Source organism: Phodopus roborovskii, unplaced genomic scaffold (assembly GCF_943737965.1).
Source record: "Phodopus roborovskii unplaced genomic scaffold, PHOROB, whole genome shotgun sequence".
Taxonomy (NCBI): domain Eukaryota; kingdom Metazoa; phylum Chordata; class Mammalia; order Rodentia; family Cricetidae; genus Phodopus; species Phodopus roborovskii.
The window spans coordinates 8,805,365-8,827,791 of NW_026126636.1; the positions used below are offsets into that span (position 1 = coordinate 8,805,365).

The 22,427-nt window shown below is 57.0% G+C and overlaps 1 protein-coding gene across 9 annotated transcripts; it reads right to left on the reverse strand.

The window, feature by feature from the left end:
* Positions 1 to 249: 249 nt before the first annotated feature.
* On the reverse strand, positions 250 to 22,369 carry Arhgef1 (Rho guanine nucleotide exchange factor 1). 9 transcript variants are annotated; one of them, XM_051207726.1, is made up of 31 exons: positions 22,222 to 22,369; positions 17,821 to 17,862; positions 17,637 to 17,720; positions 17,187 to 17,300; positions 13,590 to 13,688; positions 13,391 to 13,433; positions 12,964 to 13,210; positions 12,664 to 12,693; positions 12,369 to 12,468; positions 12,139 to 12,235; positions 11,963 to 11,998; positions 11,544 to 11,684; positions 10,624 to 10,729; positions 9,944 to 9,955; positions 9,069 to 9,236; positions 8,636 to 8,781; positions 5,748 to 5,894; positions 5,382 to 5,464; positions 5,104 to 5,229; positions 4,837 to 4,951; positions 4,657 to 4,757; positions 4,293 to 4,370; positions 3,990 to 4,065; positions 3,739 to 3,906; positions 2,699 to 2,786; positions 2,505 to 2,591; positions 2,152 to 2,219; positions 1,978 to 2,064; positions 1,329 to 1,492; positions 1,155 to 1,254; positions 250 to 570 (listed from the first exon to the last, which is right to left on the reverse strand). In XM_051207726.1, the coding sequence occupies exons 2-31, from the start codon at positions 17,842 to 17,844 to the stop codon at positions 560 to 562; spliced, it is 2,946 nt and encodes a 981-aa protein (XP_051063683.1). In that variant the 5' UTR covers positions 17,845 to 17,862; positions 22,222 to 22,369; the 3' UTR covers positions 250 to 559. The 9 variants fall into 9 exon arrangements, with proteins under 9 accessions (XP_051063683.1, XP_051063679.1, XP_051063681.1 ...); XM_051207722.1 differs by having other exon boundaries at positions 17,628 to 17,720; XM_051207724.1 differs by lacking the exon at positions 22,222 to 22,369 and adding an exon at positions 20,966 to 21,286.
* Between the last annotated feature and the right edge of the window lie 58 nt (positions 22,370 to 22,427).

Here is a 22,427-nt window from a genome sequence, read left to right on the forward strand (position 1 = left end):
ATGTGAATGGGACAACATGGCAGTAAAGGCGCAGGAGCCGTCATCAACCTGAGTCCGCTCGCCAGGACCCGGGCGGAGGGCGGAGAGCCGGCTCCCACGGGTTGTCCTCACATGGCACACATGTGCCCCACCCCCCACCCACTAAATAAAAGTGTTAGACGAGCGAACAGCCTGGAAGGAGCCAAGAGTCATGGAGGTGACGCGGGTCAGAGCCAGACATGGGCCCCATGGCCCTCACACACGCAGACCTCTCCTTAGATAACATATATTAAAAATAAACCTCCATTCAGGGTATAAAAACAGAGCAAAGGCACTTGGGGTGGGGGGGGTGGCCCCCTCAGAGGCAATACTGAGCCGGCCTGAGAGGGGGTGTGGTGGCACTCTGGGGGGCCGAGTCCCCAAGCGAAGGCAGGAGGGACAAAGGCGAGGCCAGTGTGGGAGGCGGGGACGCTGGCAGGCCCCCTCGATGTGGCCGGTCTCCCTCTCCTCAAGGCCTCTGGGGTGAGACGCTGTGGCAGCCGTGGGGTGGGACCATCACATCCTCTCCCCATCCTTCCCTTCATGAAAGGCCTGAGGGTTACAAGACAGAGACGAGGAGAGACGGAAGAAGGGGGTAGAGGGCGAAAAGGGAGGGAGGGACAGGGCTGAGGCAGACAGGGGACAGGGGACAGGGTATCACCCCCCCACACACACACACACCCTGCCGCTCCCTCTCAGACACACCCTGGCCATCACACTCACACACATGCACACGCACTCACACACACGCACGCACACTCACACACGCGTGCACACACTCACACACACATCCACGCGCATACACCCGCCCTGCCGCTCACTCAGACAGCACCCTGGCCGTCACACTCACACACACACAGTGCACGGGCACACATGCGTGCACTCACACACGCGCGCATGCACACACTCATGCACACACTCACACACCCCGCACACACACTCACACACATGTGCGCGCGCACTCACACACATACGCACACACACCCCCACCCCGCACACACACCCCCGCCCCGCACACCCCCCCCCCCGCCCCGCACACACACCCCCGCCCCGCACACACACCCCCGCCCCGCACACACACACCCCCGCCCTGCCGCTCCCTCTCAGACAGCACCCTGGCCCCAGCCCTGACTTACCAGTCTGCACAGAGCGCGCAGGTGCAGCCACACCGGGTGACAGGGCTTCCCCAAGCTGAGACAGGAGAGGTCTCAGTCGGCAAAATTCTTCCTCTAACTCCTGGAGGGGATCAGAGATGAGGGAGGTGGCTCTCCTTCTGCAGCCTGCCCCAAGGTCCCCGTCCCTAGACGTACCTCCAGCTGCTTGACAGCCTCCTCTAGGCTGAGCAGGTTTTCCTGAATCTCTTGAATCTGCACTGGGCCTGGGGAACCACCACCAGGCACCCCGTCCCCATCCCGGGGAGGCCCCAGTCCACCGTCTTCCTCAGCAGGCAACAAGAGTTGTTTCAGGGACAGCACTGGCCAAGGCAAGGAGGACAGGGTCACAGAGCCAGGGTCACAGAGGACAGGGTCACAGAGGACAGGGTCACAGAGGACAGGGTCACAGAGGACAGGGTCACACAGGACAGGGTCACAGAGCCAGGGTCACAGAGGACAGGGTCACAGAGGACACGGTCACACAGGACACGGTCACACAGGACAGGGTCACACAGGACAGGGTCACAGAGGACAGGGTCACAGAGGACAGGGTCACAGAGCCGGGGTCACAGAGACAGGGGCTTGGGATTCTGGAAGTAAGGAAGACTGAAGACCGGGGCCAGCTGGGAGCCGAGGGAGGGAGGGTGGTTTAAGAACAAAGTGACATGGGCCACCCACGATGGTGCGGGCAGGGCAGAGTTTCTGATTTGTGGACAGAGAATCTGAAAGACAGAGCCTTTCTCTAGTTCAGACAGAGGCACCGTTTGCCTAGCTCCTGGACCTAGCGGGTGCAGAGCTGACCTACCTTTCTGAAGGGCTATGGCAGCAAGTTGGCCCTCTGGGCCTGGTCTGCAGAAGGGCAGGAGGTCGCTGAGGATACGCTCTGTCCGGGCTGGGTAGGCAGACAAAGAGGAAGGCTCAGATCCTGCCTGGTTTCCCGTGACCCCCCACTCCCCAAGCCAGTGACCTTGGGACTTACCGTCAGCTGGAGGCATCTCTCGGGCTCCAGTGCCATTTTCAGAGCTGCTGAGCAGGGGTTCTCGGGTGCTAGGGAGGGAAGTGAGGGGTGACTGACCCCCACATCCCGCTCCCAAGGGAGCAGCAGGGCCAGGGGACAAATAACTGGAGGAGGCCTGAACAATAGGAGACAGAGGCCTAGAGACAGGAGGTGGGCAGGGACGGAGTCAGTGTACACGCACGCACGCACGCACCCACCCACACACATAGATGTGTGTACACACGCGTGTGTACAGAGACAGGGCTGGGGCTCTGTGGATGCACAGGGACACGGTCTCCATCCCCTGGCTCGCAGCTCTCTCCTTGGCCCCTTACCTGCTTGGGCTGGGCCGGGGCTTGGGGCGGGAGGCAGGGGCAGGGACCTTCAGGGATCCGGCAGTCTCAGTGATGAGGACACACCAGCTGGGGAGACAGGCCAATACCACAGGCATTCAGCATACTTAAGGCCCATGCATGCGTGCGTGCTTGAGAGCAGAACACACAGCTTCACACCATCCCTGGGGACTCACTTCTTGCGCTCTGACGATGTCTGTGCCACCAGCTCATATATCTGGGCCTCCTGGTCCCAGGTAAAAATGACATAGAAAGCTTTGTGATCTGCATAGGGAGGGGAGAGATGGGGCCTGGAGCCGAGGTTGCCAGTCTGTGCCCCTCCGTCGTGGGGTACTGTCTACTACTTTACTTATACACACTCACTGCCTTGCTAATACCAAGGTCTTCCTCCACCGCCCTCATCACACCAGGCCCCAGTGCCTAGGCTGCCTTGACCTGTGACCCCGGCTCTGTGACCCCAGAGGACACGGTCACAGAGGACACGGTCACAGAGCCTCCCTGCCATCAGTGGTCCTAGTACAGCTTCTCAGCAATGCTTGCCGAACTCTCTGCCCCGAGGTTCTGCCTTATGTCCTAAATACCTACAACTCCTAAACAGGAGCCAGTACTGTGAAAAGTCTCCACCAGGCCAGACTATGCTTCTCTGTAAATGCAGGCAGTTCCCTCTATTGCCCTTCCTTCCTTAGGACAGGGTTTCTCTGTGTAGCCCTGGCTGTCCTTGCACTCAGAGATCCGCCCGCGTCTGCCTCCCAAGTGCTGGAGTTAAAGGCGTGCGCCACCACCGCCAGGCTGTTTTTAACCAGGCTGACCTCAAACTCGGATCCTCTTGCCTTAGCCTCTCCAGTGCGAGGATGACAGTGTGTGTGTGTGTGTGTGTGTGTGTGTATGTCTGTGTGTGTGTGTGTGTCTGTGTCTGTGTGTGTCTGTGTATGTCTGTGTGTGTGTGTGTGTCTGTGTGTCCGTGTCTGTGTGTGTGTGTGTGTGTCTGTGTGTCCGTGTCTGTGTGTGTGTGTGTGTCTGTGTATGTCTGTGTGCTGTGTGTGTGTGTGTGTGTGCTGTGTGTGTGTGTGTGAGAGCCACCCTTACATGGCCCCGCCCATTTCTGCCTCACTTAGACCCTTCTCAGTCTTGTCTCAGAGTGGGCTCTATGGCTCTTAGAGAGGTCCACTCTCTACTTCATGGGGCAGCTCTGCTCAGATGACCAGCCCCAGCTCACCAGTGGCCACCTCTCGGGTCATGGCAGAGGTGAGCCGGAGCACAGGCCGCAGCATGGTCTTGCCATCGGGCGTGGGTGTGAGCGTCCGGCTGTGTGACTTGAGCAGCAGCTTCTCGTCCTGGCGCTGCAGCAGCAGTAACAGGTCGTCCAGCAATAGCACGTGGACCTCTTTGGGTGAGGCAGCAAGATCACACCTGACCTCCATGACCTCTGACCGCCCCCCACCTCCCCTGGCTACAGGGAGCACTCACCTATAGCCTTGTCTTTCGTTACCCGCCATGTCAGTGGACCTTCATGGACCAACTTCTTCTTAGTGATGTCTAGGTTCTGAGGTGGGAAGGGGCCAAGGGCAGCTAAGTGGCAGGAAGGGACACAGAAGGGAAGGAGGCAGCAAGCAGGACAGCCAAGGACCAGGGGTGAAGCCGGGTCACCATGGACACGCAACTGGGGAGGAGACAGAGGTGCCCTGGGTGCGATCTCAGCTGTGCGACACTTATCAGAACCCCCTGGGCAGCAGGGCCAGTGAGCTGAGGGGGCAAAGGTGACTGCTTCACCTTGAACTCGCTCAGCATAGGGTCGCTGCTCTGCCGCAGGTGAGTCAAGTCCAGGCGCCGCTGGTAATCCTTGAGCCGCTAGGGCAGAGAGGGGAAGGGTTACAGGGGGCTAAACAAGGCACAGGGCTGCCCCTCAGTGACGCCAAGGTGGGCGAGTAAGCAGAGAAGCAAGGCCAGCTTCTGAGGGACAAGCCGAGGTCCAGATCTGACCCCCAGGAATCCCGAGAGGAAGACACTAAAGGCCAAGTGACCTCCGGACATTGACCGTGAGGGGGCAAAAGCTATGTCCGACCTCTGAGCGAGGTGAAAAGAAAGTATGGCCTCCACCACGCCCGGGCCCAGGTGGAGCCACGCCCGGGCTCACCAGCAGATCCTCCATGTCGCGAACAGCCTGGTTGACATGGTGCAGAATCTCTCGGCAGCACTCGGCGGCCAGCTCCACCTTCTCTCGTTCCGCAGACTCTTCTGCAGGCAAGGTCAGATGTAAGCCCTGGCTGATTCGAGTGGAGGTTGTCAGAGGAAGGCCTGGGGGATGAGTGGGTACCTGTGTTCTGCCCAATGCTCTGCAGCAGGAGCGGGTACTTGGTGAGCCGCTGCATCTCCGTGGGGATCATATCCTTTAACTGCAGGCGCCTGCACCGTGGGCGGCTCTCGGCTTCCTGGGGAGCGAACGGTACAGTACAGGGTAGCCCAGGGCCATGCCCACAGCCTCTCTCCTAAGACTCCAGCGTTTAGCTCTAGCCCTCCTCCCTCATACGGACGCTTGTCTGATGTATCTTCATCAATGCCAGGGGCTCGTGCCCCACCCCACCTGCACGAAGGCACAGAAGCGAGGCTCCTTGCGCTGCTTGACTTTGAGCTGCTCTAAGGCAAATGACTGGCGGCTGCAGAAGCGGGAGGAGATCTTCTGGAACCACGAGCCCTCAGCACCATCGAACTGCAGGGAGATTCAGGCAAGGGAAGGTCTCAGGAGGGGCTGTCAAAACCAGCCCTGCACAGAGATGGAAGCCTCAAGTGGGATAGACCTGGGGCCCAGATCTCTCGGGGACACGGGGAGAAGATGTCGAGGGCTCCGCAGGGCACCCTCACCCGGGCCAGTAACACATCGCCGATCTCCTCAATGAGGTAGCCGCTCTCTTGTCTCCGCTTCATCAAGCGATCGAGGAACAGGGCTGTAGGGGACACAGGAGGTGCTGTGTCGAAGCCTACGAGACTGAAATGCCAGGCTGGAGTTGCTGCTGCCTCAGGAGGCAGCTGGGAGTCTGATCCTTGGGGCTGGTGAGCTGGCATACCCATGTCACGTGCTTGTTCAGTGTGTGTGTGTACCTCTGGGCGGGGTGTGCGTGCGTGCGCGTGCGCACGTGTGATCTGTGGGCGTAGGCCAGGACTGTCTGAGGCCCGGAAGGAGGAGCTGATGGCAGCGTAAGGACAGGAGGGGCTGTGGCTGTCACTCACAGTGCACCTCGATGAGCTCGTCCAAGCTGGGGAAGATGTTCTGCAGTTCTTCCAGAGGGAAGAAGCCCCCATCCGCCATGGGCTGGTAGAAGAGGTCGTGGAGTACCCGTAGCATGCGTACGTGAGCTGCCTCCGTCACCAGCAGCTCTGTAGGCCCAAAACAGGAAGCATCACTAGGGAGGAGGCAAGCTCTAGAGGAAGGTTCGAAGGCAGGCTAGGAGAACGCAGAGGTCAGGGAAGGACCCCGAGAAGTGGGTGAGGTCAGAGCAACCTCCAGAGGTGGAGTCAGTCATTCCTGCCTTCCGGAGCCACTGAGGACTGAGACACACACACACACACACACACACACACACACAGACACACACACACACACACACACACACTCACACTCACTCTACCTACTGATGACAGGGTCTCACACAGCTCAGGCTGGTCTGGAACTCCAATACCTTCTACCTCAGCCTCCTGGCTTTGGGAACACAGATGTCTGGCATCACACAATGACCCCTCTAGCACAGGCTGGCAGCTTCAGGTCCGGGGGACGAGCCTCACTCCTCCGCCACAAACCAGCCACTGGGGGTCTCAGTGAGTTTCAGGGGCACACAGCGTCTGCTGAGACTAAATGTACTGTGTGATGATGACCAATCAGTGTGTATGTGCGTGCGAGTGTGTGTGAGAGAGAGAGAGGGAGCATCTGTGAGAGTGAGTGTGAGAGTGTGCGTGTGTGAGAAAGAGAATGGGTGTGAGTGTGAGAGAGTGTGTGTGAATGTGCTGGGTCTGTGTGTGTGTGAGTATGCGTCTGTGAGAGTGTGTGAGAGAGAATGGGTGTGAGTGTGAGAGAGTGTGTGTGAATGTGTGTGAGTGTGTCTGTGAGTGTGAGAGGGAGCGTCTGTGAGAGTGAGTGTGAGAGTGTGCGTGTGTGAGAAAAAGAATGGGTGTGAGTGTGAGAGAGTGTGTGTGAATGTGCGTGAGTGTGTCTGTGAGTGTCAGTGTGTGAGAGAGAGCATGTCTGTGAGAGTGAGAGAGTGTGCGTGTGTGAGAAAGAGAATGGGTGTGAGTGTGAGAGAGTGTGTGTGAATGTGCTGTGTCTGTGTGAGTATGCGTCTGTGAGAGTGTGTGAGAGAGAATGGGTGTGAGTGTGAGAGTGTGTGTGAATGTGTGTGAGAGAATGGGTGTGAGTGTGAGTGTGTGTGAATGTGCGCGAGTGTGTCTGTGAGTGTGAGTGTGTGAGAGAGAGCATGTCTGTGAGAGTGTGTGTGAGTGTGTGAGTGTCTGTGAATGTGAGTGTGTGTGTGAGAGAGCGTCTGTGAGAGTGAGTGTGAGACTGTGTGTGAGTGTGTGAAAGTGCGTGTGAGTGTGAGAGTGTGAGTGTGTGTGAATGTGCATGAGTGTGTGTTGTCTGTGAGTGTGTGAGAAAGAATGGGTGTGAGTGTGAGTGTGTGTGAATGTGCATGAGTGTGTCTGTGAGTGTGAGTGTGTGTGTGAGAGAGTGTGTGTGAAAGAAAGTGGGTGTGTGAGAGAGAGCATCTGTGAGAGAGTGTGTGAGTATGAGTGTGTGAGAAAGGAGAGGTGTCCCTGAAACCTAGTCTGGTCTTCAACTGGCTTTGCAGCCGAGCGCTACCCCTCTCCTCTGTCCCTCAAGTGCTGGAACCGCAGGCGTGCATCACCGCAGGCGTGCATCACCGCAGGCGTGCATCACCGTCTGGCTGCTCTCAATGCTATAGTTGCCTGTGAGAAGCAGTCATATAACCTCACGGGGTGGTCACCAGACACATGCTGCTCTTTCCACTTATTAGCTATCAAAAATGTCAATGACACACAACGCGCTCCACAGCTAAGCCACGTCTAATGGTGTAGTCCTATAGGCCCAGCTACTCAGGAGGCGAGGGGAAAGTGTCCTGAGTGCCAGGCCAGCCTGGGCTACAGTGTAAGACCTGTCTCACAAAACAAAAGTCAGAGCCAGGCCTGGTGGCACCCAACTGTAATCCCAGCGTTTGGGAGGTTGAGACAGGAGAATCAGGGGTTCAAGGCCACCCTGAGTTACATAGGAAACTGGAAACCAGCCTGGCCTATATGAGACTCTACTAAAACAAACTAACAAAACCACACACAGTGAGGGGCTGGAGCAATGGCCTAACAGCTAAGAGTACTGGGCCCTCTTGCAGAGGACTAGATTCCCGGCCCTCACAGGCAGCTCACAACCATCATCTCTAACTACAGCCCTGAAGAACCAAGGGTACCAGGCACCCACCTGCAGACAAAATACCCACACACATAAAAATAAACAAATACAGTTAGAAACAAACAAAAAAGCTGAAAATGACTGGGTGGGCGGTGGTGGCCCACGCCTCTAATCCTAGTGCTCAGGAGGCAGAGGCAGATGGATCTCTGTAAGTTCGAGGCCAGCCTGGTCTACAGTAAGTTCCAGGTCAGCCAGGACTACACAAAGAAACCATCTCAAAAAACAAACACAAACAAAAAGAACCCCACAAATACACACAGAATGTGTGCACACATGTGCATACCACGGCACCCATGTGGAGGTCAGGACAGCCTGTGGAGGTAGCTGTTTCCCAGCATGTGGGTGGGGCCTGATGCCTTTTACCCACTAGGTCATCTCATGGTCTGTGGCCTTGAGCTTCGGATGTCTTTCCCCTTGGCCTCCTGACCCTCCCCAGGCCATCGCCAGAGGGGACAGTGTCTGGCCCCTGATGTCAGCACTGTGTCTGGAAGCTTGGCTCTGTCAGTGGCCTTGGCTTTCACCACCGAGTCTCCTGCACAGCTGTGCATCCAGCTGTGGCCTACTGGGCAGCTGCGGCTCACACTCCTGTCTAACCCTCAGCCAGCACGGCATCCTGGGCTGCTTCCGGACTCAGGGTAACACTCACCGCTGATGACCTCTTGCCGCTTCACTTGGCTTTTGGGCAGGCTGAGCAGGGTGTCTTGGGGCACCAGTTCCCTCCAGCCTGGAGGTTCTTCTGGCTCTAGTTCCAGGCCTGACCGCCCTGGCTCCCCATCATCTCCAGGCTCTGGGCTGTGGAGAGAGGCCTTGTTAGACTCCAGCCTGGAGCACCCCAACCAGAGAGCTCTTGCTCCTTAGTTACAACCCCTCTGTGTCCTCAACATTAGATGCCTCTGGGTGGCCCATGACAGACCAATCAATCTCTAGACCACGGTGCCCCACCTCCCAACTCCTCAGTGGCCTGTGCAGTCTGTAGCGGCCCTCAGCTATTGGCTGTCTATTTCCTAGAGAGTCTAGCATCAACCCACCGCCTCCCAACTCTCTAGGCTTCCTCAGTTAATGAGGGGGATGAGACGTACGTGGCTCGTCGGGTAGGGCCAAGCACGGCCGTGGCGGAGCCGGGGTCCATGTCCACGTCGCTCCGGGAGCGGCCCCCACCCCGGCCCTTAGCCCCGAGGCTGCCCCGGGAAGGCCGGCGGCGGTCACTCACCCGCAGGCTCTCTGAGCGCCCCAGACGCCCTGATAGCCTGGACCCCAAGGCCAAGGACAGAGTCAGGCAGAGGCCAGGACAGACCAGGACAGGGACAGGGACAGACCAGGACAGACCAGGACAGACCAGGACAGGGACAGGGCAGGACAGGACAGATCAGGACAGACCAGGACAGGGACAGGGACAGACCGGGACAGACCAGGACAGGGCAGGACAGGACAGACCAGGACAGATCAGGACAGATCAGGACAGATCAGGTAGGGACAGGGACAGGGACAGACCAGGACAGGGACAGGACAGACCAGGACAGGGCAGGACAGGACAGACCAGGACAGGGACAGACCAGGACAGATCAGGTAGGGACAGGGACAGGGACAGGGACAGGACAGGGACAGGGACAGGGACAGACCGGGACAGGGATGAAACATGCAACAGAAGAGTCAGAAGTAGCGGGGGCTTGGGAGGCACCTGGGGTGGGAGTGGCCCGGAAAGGGACAAAACATGGTAGGGGAACGGAAGCCCACTGTGGCCAAAAGGACTGACCCCCTCCCTCCCCCGAGGAGCGGGCAGGGGAGAGGGACAAGGAGAAAGGAGTCCATACTTAGCTCAACCAGGAGGGTGACATACCTACCCACCCCTCCCCTCACAGGGGGTGAAGGGGAGGAGGTGGCCATGGGGAGGGGGAGGGGCTGGGAGAGATGGGGGAGGGCTGGCCCTCCCCCCACCCAGGGCCCTGGCACCCACCTCTTCCACCTTCTGGGGAGAGAGGGCACAGGGTAAGAGATGGGCCGAGGGTGCCCCAAGCCAGCTCCCCATCCCCGCCAATGGGTCCCCACAGCGGCAGCACAAGGACAGGCAAGGGGCAGAGCCTGCCCCCAGCTGGGAGGGGGACGAGGCCCCCAGGACAGGGCATGGAGCACCAGGGGGCAGGGGGCACCGGGGGCAGGGCCACGGGGGAGGCAGAGCTTCCTGAGAAGACGGACGGACATGGACGGGGTGGAGAATGAAAAGAGGCTGAGTGGGGGGGAGGGGAGGGGAGGGGGAGAAGAGAGCAGAGGGGGAGGGGAGGAGGAGGGGGGAGAAGAGAGCAGAGGGGGAGGGGAGGGAGGGGGAGGGGGAGGAGAGGGGGGAAGAGAGCAGAGGGGGAGGGGAGGGAGGGAAGGGGGAGGGGGAGAAGAGAGCAGAGGAGGAGGGGGAGGGAAGGAGAGGGGGAGGGGAGGGGGAGAAACAGAGGGGGAGGGGAGGGGGGAACCCGGCCAGACAGAAGGTGGAGGAGGAGGAGAGTGGGAGGAAAGGGAGGAGAAAGCAAGGATGGAGGGAGGCGGAGCAGGCGGAGCGGGGAGGGGCCAGCAGGAGAGGGCAGCAGGCGCCAACTGCAGCAGTGACCCCAAGCGCCCCAGCCCTCCCAGCGCCACAGCAGCCACCTCTCTGTCTCGGCGCTGTCCTCCATGCTCTCTGGGGGTGCCGGGGGCTCCAGGCTTGCAGGGCCCTGTGGGAGCGTGTCCCCCAGCTCCTGGGGGGGATCCACACCTGCGGGTAGAGGGGGAAGCCAAGCGGGTTGGAAAGCGTCTGCTATCGATGAACCCTGAACAGGGCTAGAGCCAGAAGCGGGGAGTTGACACAGGACGAGAGTGTCCTCTGAGGAAGCCACCCTACTAGAATGCAGTCCCACCAGCGGCAGGAGGGGACCCGCGGAGAGGTAAGCAAACTGCAGTCCACAGAGGGAAGTGGTTTCCAGAATACAGCACAATAAGCCACAGGAGGGATTTGAACCCAGGCTGGACAAGCTTCTGGGATCTAAGCGGGTAAGATAAGAGAGCTGCAGCCCTGGGGAGGAGAAACTAAATTCACGGGGCTTTGAGCGTTCCTACCCAAGAGGACATGACTTCATCTGGACTAGCCTCTCTCAGGTTCTAGAAAATGAAACCCAGGGACTGGCAGAGACAGTCTGATTGTGGGGTTAGGAGGGACAGCACCTCACTGGCACAGCACCTGCCTAAGACCCACCAGTGAGGTAGGGGTGAGGCTCGTTAGCAGGGAGCCTGCCTAGCTGGTATAAGGGAAGACTTTCAATGACCAGTGCTAAAAAAAACAAAAAACAAAACCTAAAACAAGAAACCTAGTTCAGGGCCGAGGAGACACAGCACTAGCACAGAGGTCGGAACCCAAGAAGAAAGCTGTGGAATGGGTAAACTGAGGCAGGGGGCAATCACTACTGCTGACCAGCTGGAAAAAGTAATGCTAAGGACAAAGGAGAGATCCCAATGGGGACAACGGCTTCCATCTCATCTGAGTGATGGCTGAGGGGCTGATGGCATTCCTGTCCCAACTCAGAAATGCTCACCAGGTTCCCGGTGGTCGGGGTTGTCCACAGACAGCGGGTGCAGAGAGATCCCTGGGTTGTCCTGCCCAGGAGTCCCAAGGGTCCTGTCCCGAGAAGGCATACCCAGGCCTCCCTTCCGGTCTGTAGAGCCTGGCTTCTCGCCTGGGGAGACAGCAAGGGAGAGGGAAAATGGGAAAACAGAGGCTTCTAGCCCTGCGTGCTGTCCCAGGGGAACCAAGACACTGTGTTCTTAGCCTTCTTGCTCCTCACAAGAGGACCCTCCCTCCCTGCTCAAGGATCAGGAGCTCCCTACCTATACACAATCTTCTTCCTCAGACCCAGGGTCCAGGCCCAGCCCTCCTTCCTCCGACCCAGGGGATCAGGGCCCACTCTCCTCCCTGAGACCCAGGATGGATACCCTAGCTATACAAGTCTATTACCATCAACCTCGACCTTTAGATGTCGGAAATCTGGAGCTGAAAGAAAAGAGTAGGACAGTGAGCCAGGGATGTGGGGTGGGGGGTGCGGAATGGGGGGGATGGGGAGTGGGGGGGTGGGGGTGGGGGAGGTGGCCTGGGACTGACCGGGGAGGTAGGGCTGAGGCTAGCCCTCTTACCAGGTGGCTCTCCCCGGTTCCAACGAGCAGGGTCTAGGATACTGCTAAACCCTTTCTTTGTCTTGGGGGGCTCGTCTGACCGCCGATTCCCCATCACCTGTGGGAAGAGGAGGAAAGGGAAGGCTAACATTTCCAAATGACACAAAGTAGAAAGGGACCCCAGGTGTCCAGTCTCAATGCCTCCCCCAGGGGCATCTCAGAGAGGACAGGGCCAGACTTGACCTCAGCACCTTTTTCCGGAAGAAGTTCCTCCCTGACTTCTTGTCCCCACTCTTGGTCCGAACCCCAAGGTGGCGCATATAGAGGCTGATGGCCGTGACCACAGCGGCACTGAGGGGAGGAGACAGTGAGGTGAGGGTCCCAGTGACAGACAGACAGACAGGAGCACACCAGACACAAAGACAGTCTCCCGCCACCCCTCAGCCACTTCCTGTGGTTAGAGAAGAGGGTGGTGACCCAGGGAGCACAGCATCCCACATCCCAGACCATCTGCCTTTCGTCCCCCACACTCTCCACGCCCATCACCTCTTTTCTTCATCTGTAGAGATGGTGTGTCTGCAGAGAGAAGAAAGACATCTCAATAAAGCCAAGAAGCCTGGCTTTCCTGTCTGCCGGGGCGCACGTCTGGGCCACTACCTCTTTAGTAAACAGGGGGATAAGAAGAAAGGAAAGTGGCCTAGGATGGCCTTGAAGGTCCACCCTAGAGGGCACAAGTGCTGGGCACAAACACGTGACCACAGACAAGACCCAGAAGCTCCGAAGGGGCCCCTAAGAGTTAGGCTTAAGGGGAACTGTAGGCGCGGCCAGACTCCCAGCTCCACTCACTGCATCTCTTCCAGGTGGGAGAGCAGCCGCTCGGCAACGTGCCGCTCCCGGGCCTCATAGCTGCCTCGGTCTTTCCCAATCCAGGGCTCCAGCAGGCTCAGCTCCTGCTCCCAGGGCGTCATGCCCATGAGTCGCTTGGAGCGGAAGTCCTCCAGCTGACGGCTCACAGCTGCCTGCTGGCTCTGTACCACTTCTTGAATGAACCTCCTCTGGACATCCTCAGAGATGAGGTCAGGCCGCGTGCGGTCTATGGCCATGGATGCAAGGGCTAGTGACCATGTTCCGGGGGCCTGGCTCCTATCCTGGATCCCTGTCCCCACCAGCCCATGGGCTCCAATGTTTCCCTGCCACCACCAAGAATGAATGCCCTGGGAGGCACATCCCTGCCAGAGACCCTCCCGTATCCCCAGGCCCCTCCTCTCCTTACCAAGTTCAAAAGCTACGTGGGGAGGGATGGGCACCCGCAGAACCTGCTTAGAGGAGACAGGAGTGAGTGGCAGGGGCCTTGGTGGGAGGGGAGGGCCAGGGTTGGCAGTCGCCTCCACAGGTGGACATTGGGAGGCACGTGGTGACTCTCCAGAGCTAAAATGGGGTAAGGGGCGGGGCGGCGGGAAGGTATGTCTCACCGCGGTCTTCTCCAGGAAGCTGTGGTAGAAGTCGAGGAAGGCCTTCTTGGCTTCTTTGGGGCCCAGTGAGCTCAGCATGTCCGCATGCAGGCAGCAGAGCTGGGAACACACAGGCTATAACTCTTTCCTGGTCCCAGCAGTCACACGCCCTCTTTGGAGAGCCTAAGTGGTTTCCTGACCACTGCGTATCTGTGGGGTCCCAACATGACCTCCCCAACAAAGCGCACCCTGACCTCTACCCCAACTGCCCAGGCCTGTGTCCCTTCCAAGGTCACCGCTATGAAGACTTCCTTCTAGCTGTTCTGAGGACCTGGGGTGCCCAGTGGCTATTCTGAGCCATGCATACACATTCAGGAAGCTGCACCATCAGACACAATCACTATTACTGATGCATGATTATAATCCTATCACTTTCCAAGCAGAAGCAAGAGGATTAGAAGTTCGAGGTCATCCTTGAACAGTGAGTATGAGGCTGGCCTAGGCTACAGACCTCACTTACCTGCTTTTAATAATAATAATAATAATAATAATAATAATAATAATAAAAGGTAGGAAAATGGGAGTTCAAAGCTGAGCGTGTTGGCACAGGCCTGCAATCCCAGCCTGGAGAGTTCAGGCACGAAAAACCAGGAGTTCAAGGTCCCTGTCTCAAGAAACCAAAACAACACTACCAAACGGAAAGAGAGAAAACAATCTTAAAATACAAGGTAAAGCCAGCACCGCTGGTGCATCCCTGCGTTCTGAAAACGGGAGCAGGAGGGCCACTGCAAGTTCAAGGCCAGCCTAGGTTCCGTACTAGACTGTCCTGAGCAAACCACAGGAGGGGCTACAGAGAGGGTTCGGGGAGAAAAGCACAGGCATCACCGGCATCGTGAGCACCCAGGCTTGCAGCTCTAGTTCCTAGATCAAAACCAAACCTGGCAGACTGTGCCTGGAAACTCTTGGGGTGGGTTCCCGGGGCTTGTGGTTCAGCAGCCTTGCCAGACAGATGAGCTCCCTGATCATGAGCCCCTGTCTCAAAAATAATGCAGCCACCAGAGGTGGCTCAGTGGTGCCTACTATCAGGTCTGACCATTGGAGGTCAAGACAGAAGTGACTCCTGGATATTGTCCTCTGACCTCCACACATATGCCATAGCATGCATGTACCCCCACACAGGTCCATACACAAAATCAAAAGAGCTGAGTGTGGTGGTGCACGCCTTGGGAGTCAGAAGCAGGTGGACCTCAGTAAATCCAAGGCCAGCCTGACCTACATAGTGAGTTCCAGAACAGTCAGAGCTACATAACAGAAAGACCCTGTCTCAAAAACAAAACAAATAAGGCCGGGTGTTGGTGGCGCACGCCTTTAACCCCAGCACTTAGGAGGCAGAGGCAGGGGGATCTCTGTGAGTTCTAGGCCAGCCTGGTCTACAGAACGAGTTCCAGGACAGGCTCCAAAGCCACAGAGAAACCCTGTCTGGAAAAACAAAAAATAAAACAAAACAAACAAACAAAAACCAAACAAAGCAAAATTAGGAATATAATTTATAAAGGAGAAAGAAAATAAGGTACTGAGAGACCAACACCCAATGTTGACCACATAACACACGTGTATACACACATGCACATACCCACATGAACACAGATATACCACATAATACATTAAAAATTAAAACAGAAATAATGAGGGCTTAGATGTAGCTCGGTGGTAGACTGCTTGCCTAGCACAGCTAAGGCCTGGGTTAACAATAAAGAAATATGCCTGCTCAATGTCACATGGTAAAGCTGGATTCAAAGGCAGGCAGCTGGTCTCTGACTGTCTATAAATTCCATGAGCAGTCTGCCTGGGATGCAGAATGGGTTCTGATCTCTGTGTGCTCACACCACGTGCCGTGCACAGTGAGAGATGGACAAACAGACAGGTGGACACGTGGGCCTCACTCATGCACACCAGGCATCTCCTGAGGTGGCCAGTGTGCCAGCCTTGGATGGGCAGCCCTGGAAATGCAGAGGGATTCCGCCTGTCCTGGCTCCCATAGCTGCTGCCTGGCAGGTGCCATGTCCTTACGTGTGCCTGAGGACTCGCTCCGGCGCAGGCAGAACTTTTTACATTTATTGGTTTCAACAGATCTATGTCTGTTCTCCTCACCCCCACCCTACCCCCACCCCCAAAATACAGCAGGGTGCAGAAGCTGTATAAAGACAACTCTCTCAACACCAGAAGCTGTATAAAGACAACTCTCTCAACACCAGAAGCTGTCTGGGTTACTTCAGTTCCCACGTCAGGGAGACAGAGCGGTTAGCACAGCCCTTCAGTTATGTAAGGTCTAGGATCAGAAACTCCTGGGATCTGGAAACCCCAAAGCTCAGGCAGCAGATAGTGTCCATGTGCCTTGGTGTCAGGACAACAATCCCCAGCCTTGCATTCATGTAGTCTCACATAGCCCAGGCTGGCCTCGGACTTGCTATGCAGCTGAGGATGACCTTGAACTCTTGCTTTTTATGTGAGGGTGTCAGGTCCCTCGGAACTGAAGTTACAGACAGGTGCGCGCTACCACGTGGGTGGTGGGAATTGAACCCAGGTCCTCTGGAAGAGCAGCCAGTGCTCTTAACCACTGAGCCATCTCTCCAGCTTGGCCTTGAGCTCTTGATCCTCCTCTCTTCTGCTGAGAGCTGGGATTACAGGCCTGGACCACTATGTTTGGGCCTGCTAGCCCTGTATCCTACCAAATGAGCTACACCCAGCATGCCTTTCTTTCTCCGACCCTGGCTGTCCCAACCCATGGTTTCTTTTCAGTCTCCTAGTTTTCTGGGGGAGCCAAGGTGTGTCTTCATGCAGTGCAGTGCCCTGGGCCATCCCCTGGCAATGGCGCCTGCTGGGTGCTATTGAGTCTTCTTAGTAAAGGACCTGACCCCTCCCGCTCCCCAACTAATAGCCCCTCACACCCCCTCCCCCTGGACAGCAGCAGTGCTGTGGCTTCTTGCTGAATCAGAGCTGAGGTTTTCTACTCTATAGGTGTTTCTGAACCACAGGGTTCTGTATCTGCATCCCTCAGTATCTTCTGCCTGGCCCTGGAAGTGTCTTGTATTTGAAGCCAGGTCTTGCCTTAGCTGACTATGAAGGTGTGGCAATCCTCCTGCCTCAGCCTTCCACATGCTAGGGTCACAGGTGTCACACCAGGCTCAGGAAGTTTCTAGGTTAGCAACCACACGGAATTTGCCTGGGTATCTGGAATAAAGTCTGAGATGACAAACGACACCAAATTCTGAATGGCTGACCGGCTCCCTAGGTGAGTGGCAGGGTTACCGGTTGGAGATGCTGCCATGGGCCTGGAAGGGGACAAGAGGTGGCTTCTGCCAGGGTGTTGGGTTCCACTGACTCCTACTGTATGTAATCAGCCTGGGTCACTGCGGACTGAGGCTCACTGGCAGACATCTGCAAATCTGTCAAGATCACACACCTACTTTCTCCATCTTGTCTGTGGTCCTATTTCTCAAACTCATGCTGTTTCCCGGAGCCTCTTGGCTGACCTTCAGTGATCTGGCCCGCTCTCTGAAAGTGGTCTGCTCAACCCCATTCTTCCTCGGTCCCCCACACCTCACCCTGTACCCTTACCAGGGGTCCTGGCTCGAACTGCAAGGCCACGTGCTGCAGGAGGGCCATGAGATGGGCCGGGCGGCGCTTTACCTGCTCCAGGCTCTGGAACTGGCTGTTTTGATCTTCTGAGTTCTGGGGGTGGGGGGCGGGGGGCGGGGTGGAGACAAGGTAGCTGAGTGCCACAGGGAAGACCCTGGGAAGTGGGGGGTGCTTACGGCTATGCAACAACCCCAACAGTAGGGGCAGGCAGCTAGGAAGGATGGGAGCTGGTGTTGTTGAGAAGAGATGGGAGTCACATTGGGGTGATAAGCTGGGGCTAGACTAAGAAGGGTGGGAGTTGAGGGTGGATGGTGACGCTCGCTGTGGGGTGGGAAGTTAAGGAAGGCGCTAGGGAGAAGACAGAGGGGACAGATGAGCAGGGAGAGGACACATCAAAGGATGGACACTTTCCCACCCTACCCTGCTCACCGCCTCCAGCTCGTTCTCAAAGTCCTCATCCTCAGCGCCAATGATGCTAATGGGTATCACACCAGGCCGGGGAGGCCCAGGGGCCTGCAAGGGGAGACTGGACTTCAATCCACAGAGCTCCCCACCTCACAGAGCAGCAGAGCCCCCTCACCTTAGCTCAGCTCTCCCCTCTGTCGGTACTCACCGCCCCTCCAGCGACTTCTCCCATCTCCGGGACTCCACAGGGCTGCGGAGAGGAGGAGGAACGGTTAGGGGGCGGGAGGAAGTGCCTGGGGCTGGGCAGTTACTCAGAGATTCCTGGCCCAGGTGCGGAAGGTGAGTAAACAGCTCCCCCCCACCCTCGGCCGCCTTAACTCAATGGAGCCTCTGTGTGGCCACAAAGAGCCCTTCACAGGGCACAGAGGCGGGGAGAGCAAGGGCAGAGCTTGGGGGGGTGTGTGCTACAGCCCGGAGCATGGGTCTGGGGTGGGCTGGGTGGCTGTGAGTAAAAGCCACTAATTTGGGTCACTAAAGAAGCAAGGACCAGGGACCCAGGGGGCTGGCTAGTCCCTGAGGGGGCAGGACTATGGGACAAGCAAACTTAATGGAAAGATTCTTAGGGAAGGTGGAGGAAGAGAGTGTGTGTGTGAGGGGGGGGCTATCTTCTGTTCTGTGGCGGGCCGGGCCAGGATGTTGCTTCTGAACCCACTAGCCCCATTTCCTGTGACAGGAAATGACAAGGGTTAACCCCCAACCTCCAACTCCCTCTACACAAGAAAACAAAACTTGAGTCCTTCTCTGTCAGGTCCCTGGAGCTCTTTTTAAGCCCAGCGGTCCCTAAGGTTCCCAGCTATTGTTCCAGAAAAATGATGGGGGGGGGGGCAGCCCACTGTCAGTCATGTGCATGTCCTCTTCAATCCGATGTGGTAGTGGCCCCTGGAGGTCTTCGCCTCTCCTCCCAGACCTGGCCCATCCTTCCCATCTCTGCCGGCCCCTCCTCTGACTCTGTGTCTCCTCCCCCATCTCCGCACAGCTGTCCTTCCACAGCTGGCCTTGTCCAGCTCCAGCCTCAAGCTGGTGTCTCATCTGTCTCCATCCCTCGTCTGCCCATCTCTGTTGGTCTTCTCCCCAGGTCCTTCCAGTAGCATCTTCTACACCCTAATTGGTGTGACTAATGCTGTGTGGATCAGTGTCAGGAGGGAAGGAACTGTGGGAAGAGGGGTGGGGTGGACCAGTGGGGGGGGGCGGGTCCCCACACCCTAAAGCTATTTATAACTCTGGCTGCCTGAGACCCGCCCTTCTCCTCTTCCATGAGGCTCCTCCCTAGCACTCAATAAGCAGTAGCTATGATTTTGATATCTGAGCAGTGATGCTTCATAGAGCCCAGCAATTATCCTTGGGGGCTCACCCAAGCAGGCATCATTTGTATTCTTTCTCAGAAACTATATCTGTCCACCATAAGAGCTTGGGTAATTTCAAGATCTGTTGAGTGTTTAATAAACAAACTTGCAAACCAAGACAGCAGATAGTAATTATTATGAGAGCTAAAACTAAACTCATGTAGCACTTAAGAGTTGTTCCAGGCTTATATTAACTTAGTTGTTTTTTGTTTCCCTTTTCTTTCCTCAAGAAGGGATCTTACTCTGAAGACTGGCTTCAAACTTGAGGCCATCCTCCTGTCTTGGCCTCTCAAGTTCTGGTGTTACAGGTGTGAAGTGCTATGCCCATCTCTATCAAGTCCATTACCTCCCCAGCTACAAGCGTCCCCTGAGAAACGGTGATGGCTTCAAAGACTACCGTTGCCAGCTAGAAGCCATGGCCACAGACTTGGAACCCTCACACTTATACCACTTAGCAGTAAGTATGTCCAACTGAGAGATCCCAAAGGGGCCGAGGAGGGCTTCAGGGTGTAGCTCAATGACAAAATGCTTGTTTGGCATTAAGAAGCCTTGAGTTCTACCCAAGCAAACCAACAGAATAACCAACAAACAGAGCAAACCAAAAAGAATAAACCCATTTCTCTTAAACACACATTCATCTTATATGTTTCTGTTTTTCCTTTCCTTTCCTTTCCTTCCTCCCTTCCTTTCTCCCTCCTTTTCTGAGTCAGGGTTTCTCTGTGTAGCCCTGGCTGTCCTGGAACTTGCTTTGTATACTAGTTTGGCCTTGAACTCACAGAGATCCTCCTGCTCTTCCTCCCCAGCGCTGGGATCAAAGATGTGTGCCACCGCCCAGCTCTCACAAGTGTCTTTCAAATGGCCCCTTACTTCTCATGCTTAAGTCTTTATTAAAATGCCTTTATTAATTCACTCCCAAAAAGTGAACCCAAAGAAAGCCCACAATTTGAACAAATGTTCACTGCAAGGCCCTGATTCTCACAGTTAATTAACATGCATGATCTCCATATTCCTCATCTCAATAGCATAGAATAGCTGGTATCTGAGGTGTTCTTAGTATGTACCAGACACAGCAAAGTTGGCACATGTGTGTATGCACACGCATGCGCACGCGTGAACACACACACACACACACACACACACACACACACAAATCACCCTTAGGATGCTAAAATCTGCATTAATGCGCTGAGACACTTCAGGTCTAATGCTGTCTGGGAAAGTCATGTGGCTGCTGTGACCTCAGCTGTCATCCAGAATGGACCCAGCAGCTCTAGAAGTCTGGGCTTAGACTAGGGGGGTGGGAAAATTAGGATATAGGTAAAGCTGGCAAAATGAGACTCTATAGGCAACTGACAACTTCGTTGTCCGGCAGATGGCGCACTTTGAACTTGAGGCTCTTGCAGATGGAGTGGGGGAGTCAGGCAGGTTTAGGTTTACGCAGTGGAGGTCTTACTGGAGGAATAAGCACACAAGAGCGCTTGGGTTGTAAGGGCCAGGGTCCATAAGCATTTAGATTGGACTGTTCAGGTCTCCAAGAACCTCTAGGAGCCTTGAAAAACGTAGAAGCGGCTCCTGGAATGTGCATGACCCCGGGGTTCTATTTGATACAGTGGGCCTCAGGAACCCAGATAGATGCCGATTCTAAAGAGAAAACTAACGGTTTATGGGACCTCCACAGCGGTGTGTGGTGGGTTCTGGAGGGCCCCGGCTTGATCCACGACAAGCCCATGCTTATTAAAAACCGGCTTCCCGTGAATGGCTTCCTGAAACCTGGAAAGTATGAAAGATCTCATAACCTGTGTAACGTGGCGGGTCTTCACGAGCCCTAAATCTGACAAGGAACGTGGCTGATCTACGGGGACGCTCAGCACTACGGCGACTGTGGCAGTGTGGACGGCAGGGAGGGCGCGCAGGGGCAGGTTTGACGGCAGCCAAGGCTGCGGACCTCACCTGTCGGATGGGATGAGAAGCCTCTGCAGCCTCTGGATCCGAAGCCTCCGCGCCCGAGCTCACGGTTCCCCCACCCGCGCCGCAGAGCCGCTCTAGCCGGGCCAGAGGCCGCCTTGGCGCCCGGCTCCACTCCTCCCTCTGGCTGCTCTAGCCCGCCTCCCGCCACTCTCCGGCCTCGGCAACTCCACTCCTCCTGCCGGCCGCTCTAGCTCTCCGCGGCGCCACGCTGGCCCGGCCGGGCCGCTCTGGCCCGCGTTGGAGGGCCCGCGTTTCCGCGTCTCGACTGCTCCTGTCACTCTCCCGGGCCCCGCCCCCTTGCGGGAGCGGAGCGGTGGAGGGTTCCAGCGCCCGCTTAGCTCAATCTCGTTAAGTAATCCACCTAGGCGACCTCGCGCGGGGTCTTCCTTCCCACCTGGTCTCCCTCCCCAACCGGGACCCGCTGAACTGCCAACGGATGCGTCCCGACTCCGTCCGCCACCCATGTCAGCTCCTCCCGCTGCAATTTGAAAGGAAAAACAAAACAAAAACAAAAACCACCCATGCGCTCCAGAGCATCTTGCTCCCCGACAGGCGAACCTGCCAAAAGCAGCGACTTCTCTTTAGGCCTCAGTCTTCCCATCTGTTCAGAGCGAAGTTTCTGGTTCTCTCCCCCCCCCCGGGGGGGAGGAAAAAAAAAGCTTTCTGAGACGATTTCAACGCTCTGTAACTCTCGGCTTCAGAATGGCCCGCAGAGATGCTACTGTTTATTTCAGGCACCTCTAACTTAGGACCCCTGATCCCTACGATGAGGGGTCCGACTCCCTGAGCCTCAGTTTCCCCACTGATAAACGGGTGTTACGGTTCTGAGCTGAGCTGAACAGTGGGCAGTCTGATCCCAACCTAGTTCATCTCTACCCAAAATGCACTCGACAAATGCTCTCTGTCTGTCTGTCTGTCTCTGTCTCAGTCTTGGTTGATTTTCCTTTTGAGGCAGGGTCACGCATGCTAGGTTGCCCAGGCTGGCCTCGAACTCACGGCAATCCTCCTGCCTCTGGCTTCCCAAGTTCTGGGTTGACAGGCGTGCGCCACCACGCCGGGTTTTCTCTTCGCTAACTTTGACAGATGAGAAAGCTGAGGTCCGAGGCAGGGAGGTTGCAGGCTCCCTGCCCCCCGCCCCCACTCCCGGAGGCCCTCGGCGCCGGGTCCCCTCCCTGCTCCTCCCCGCTTCCCCCGGCGGCCGAGGGGGAGGAGGTCGGGCGGGGCCAGGGACGATGTACCTGGTGTCCGCGCGGGGACGGGGAGGTGGCCGGCGGGGCGCCCGAGGTCGGGCTCGGCGATCCCGGGCCCGGCGTCCCGGCTCCGGCTTCCTGGCTCCAGCGGGCAGGAAGTCGGGGCGTTTTTCCGGAGCCCCCGCCCGCCGCCCCTCCCCGCTTCCTGCCGGCGCCCCGTGCCCGCCCGGCACCTCGGCTTCCTTCCCCTTCTC

Coding starts and splice junctions, on each gene's coding strand:
- Arhgef1 (XM_051207722.1), bottom strand. CDS start 17,844: ATGGGAGAAGTCGCTGGAGGGGCG. Junction 4,952..5,103: donor GCTTCTGTGCCTTCGTGCAG/GTGGGGTGGGGC, acceptor TTCGCTCCCCAG/GAAGCCGAGAGCCGCCCACG. Junction 4,371..4,656: donor GCGACATGGAGGATCTGCTG/GTGAGCCCGGGC, acceptor TCTCTGCCCTAG/CGGCTCAAGGATTACCAGCG.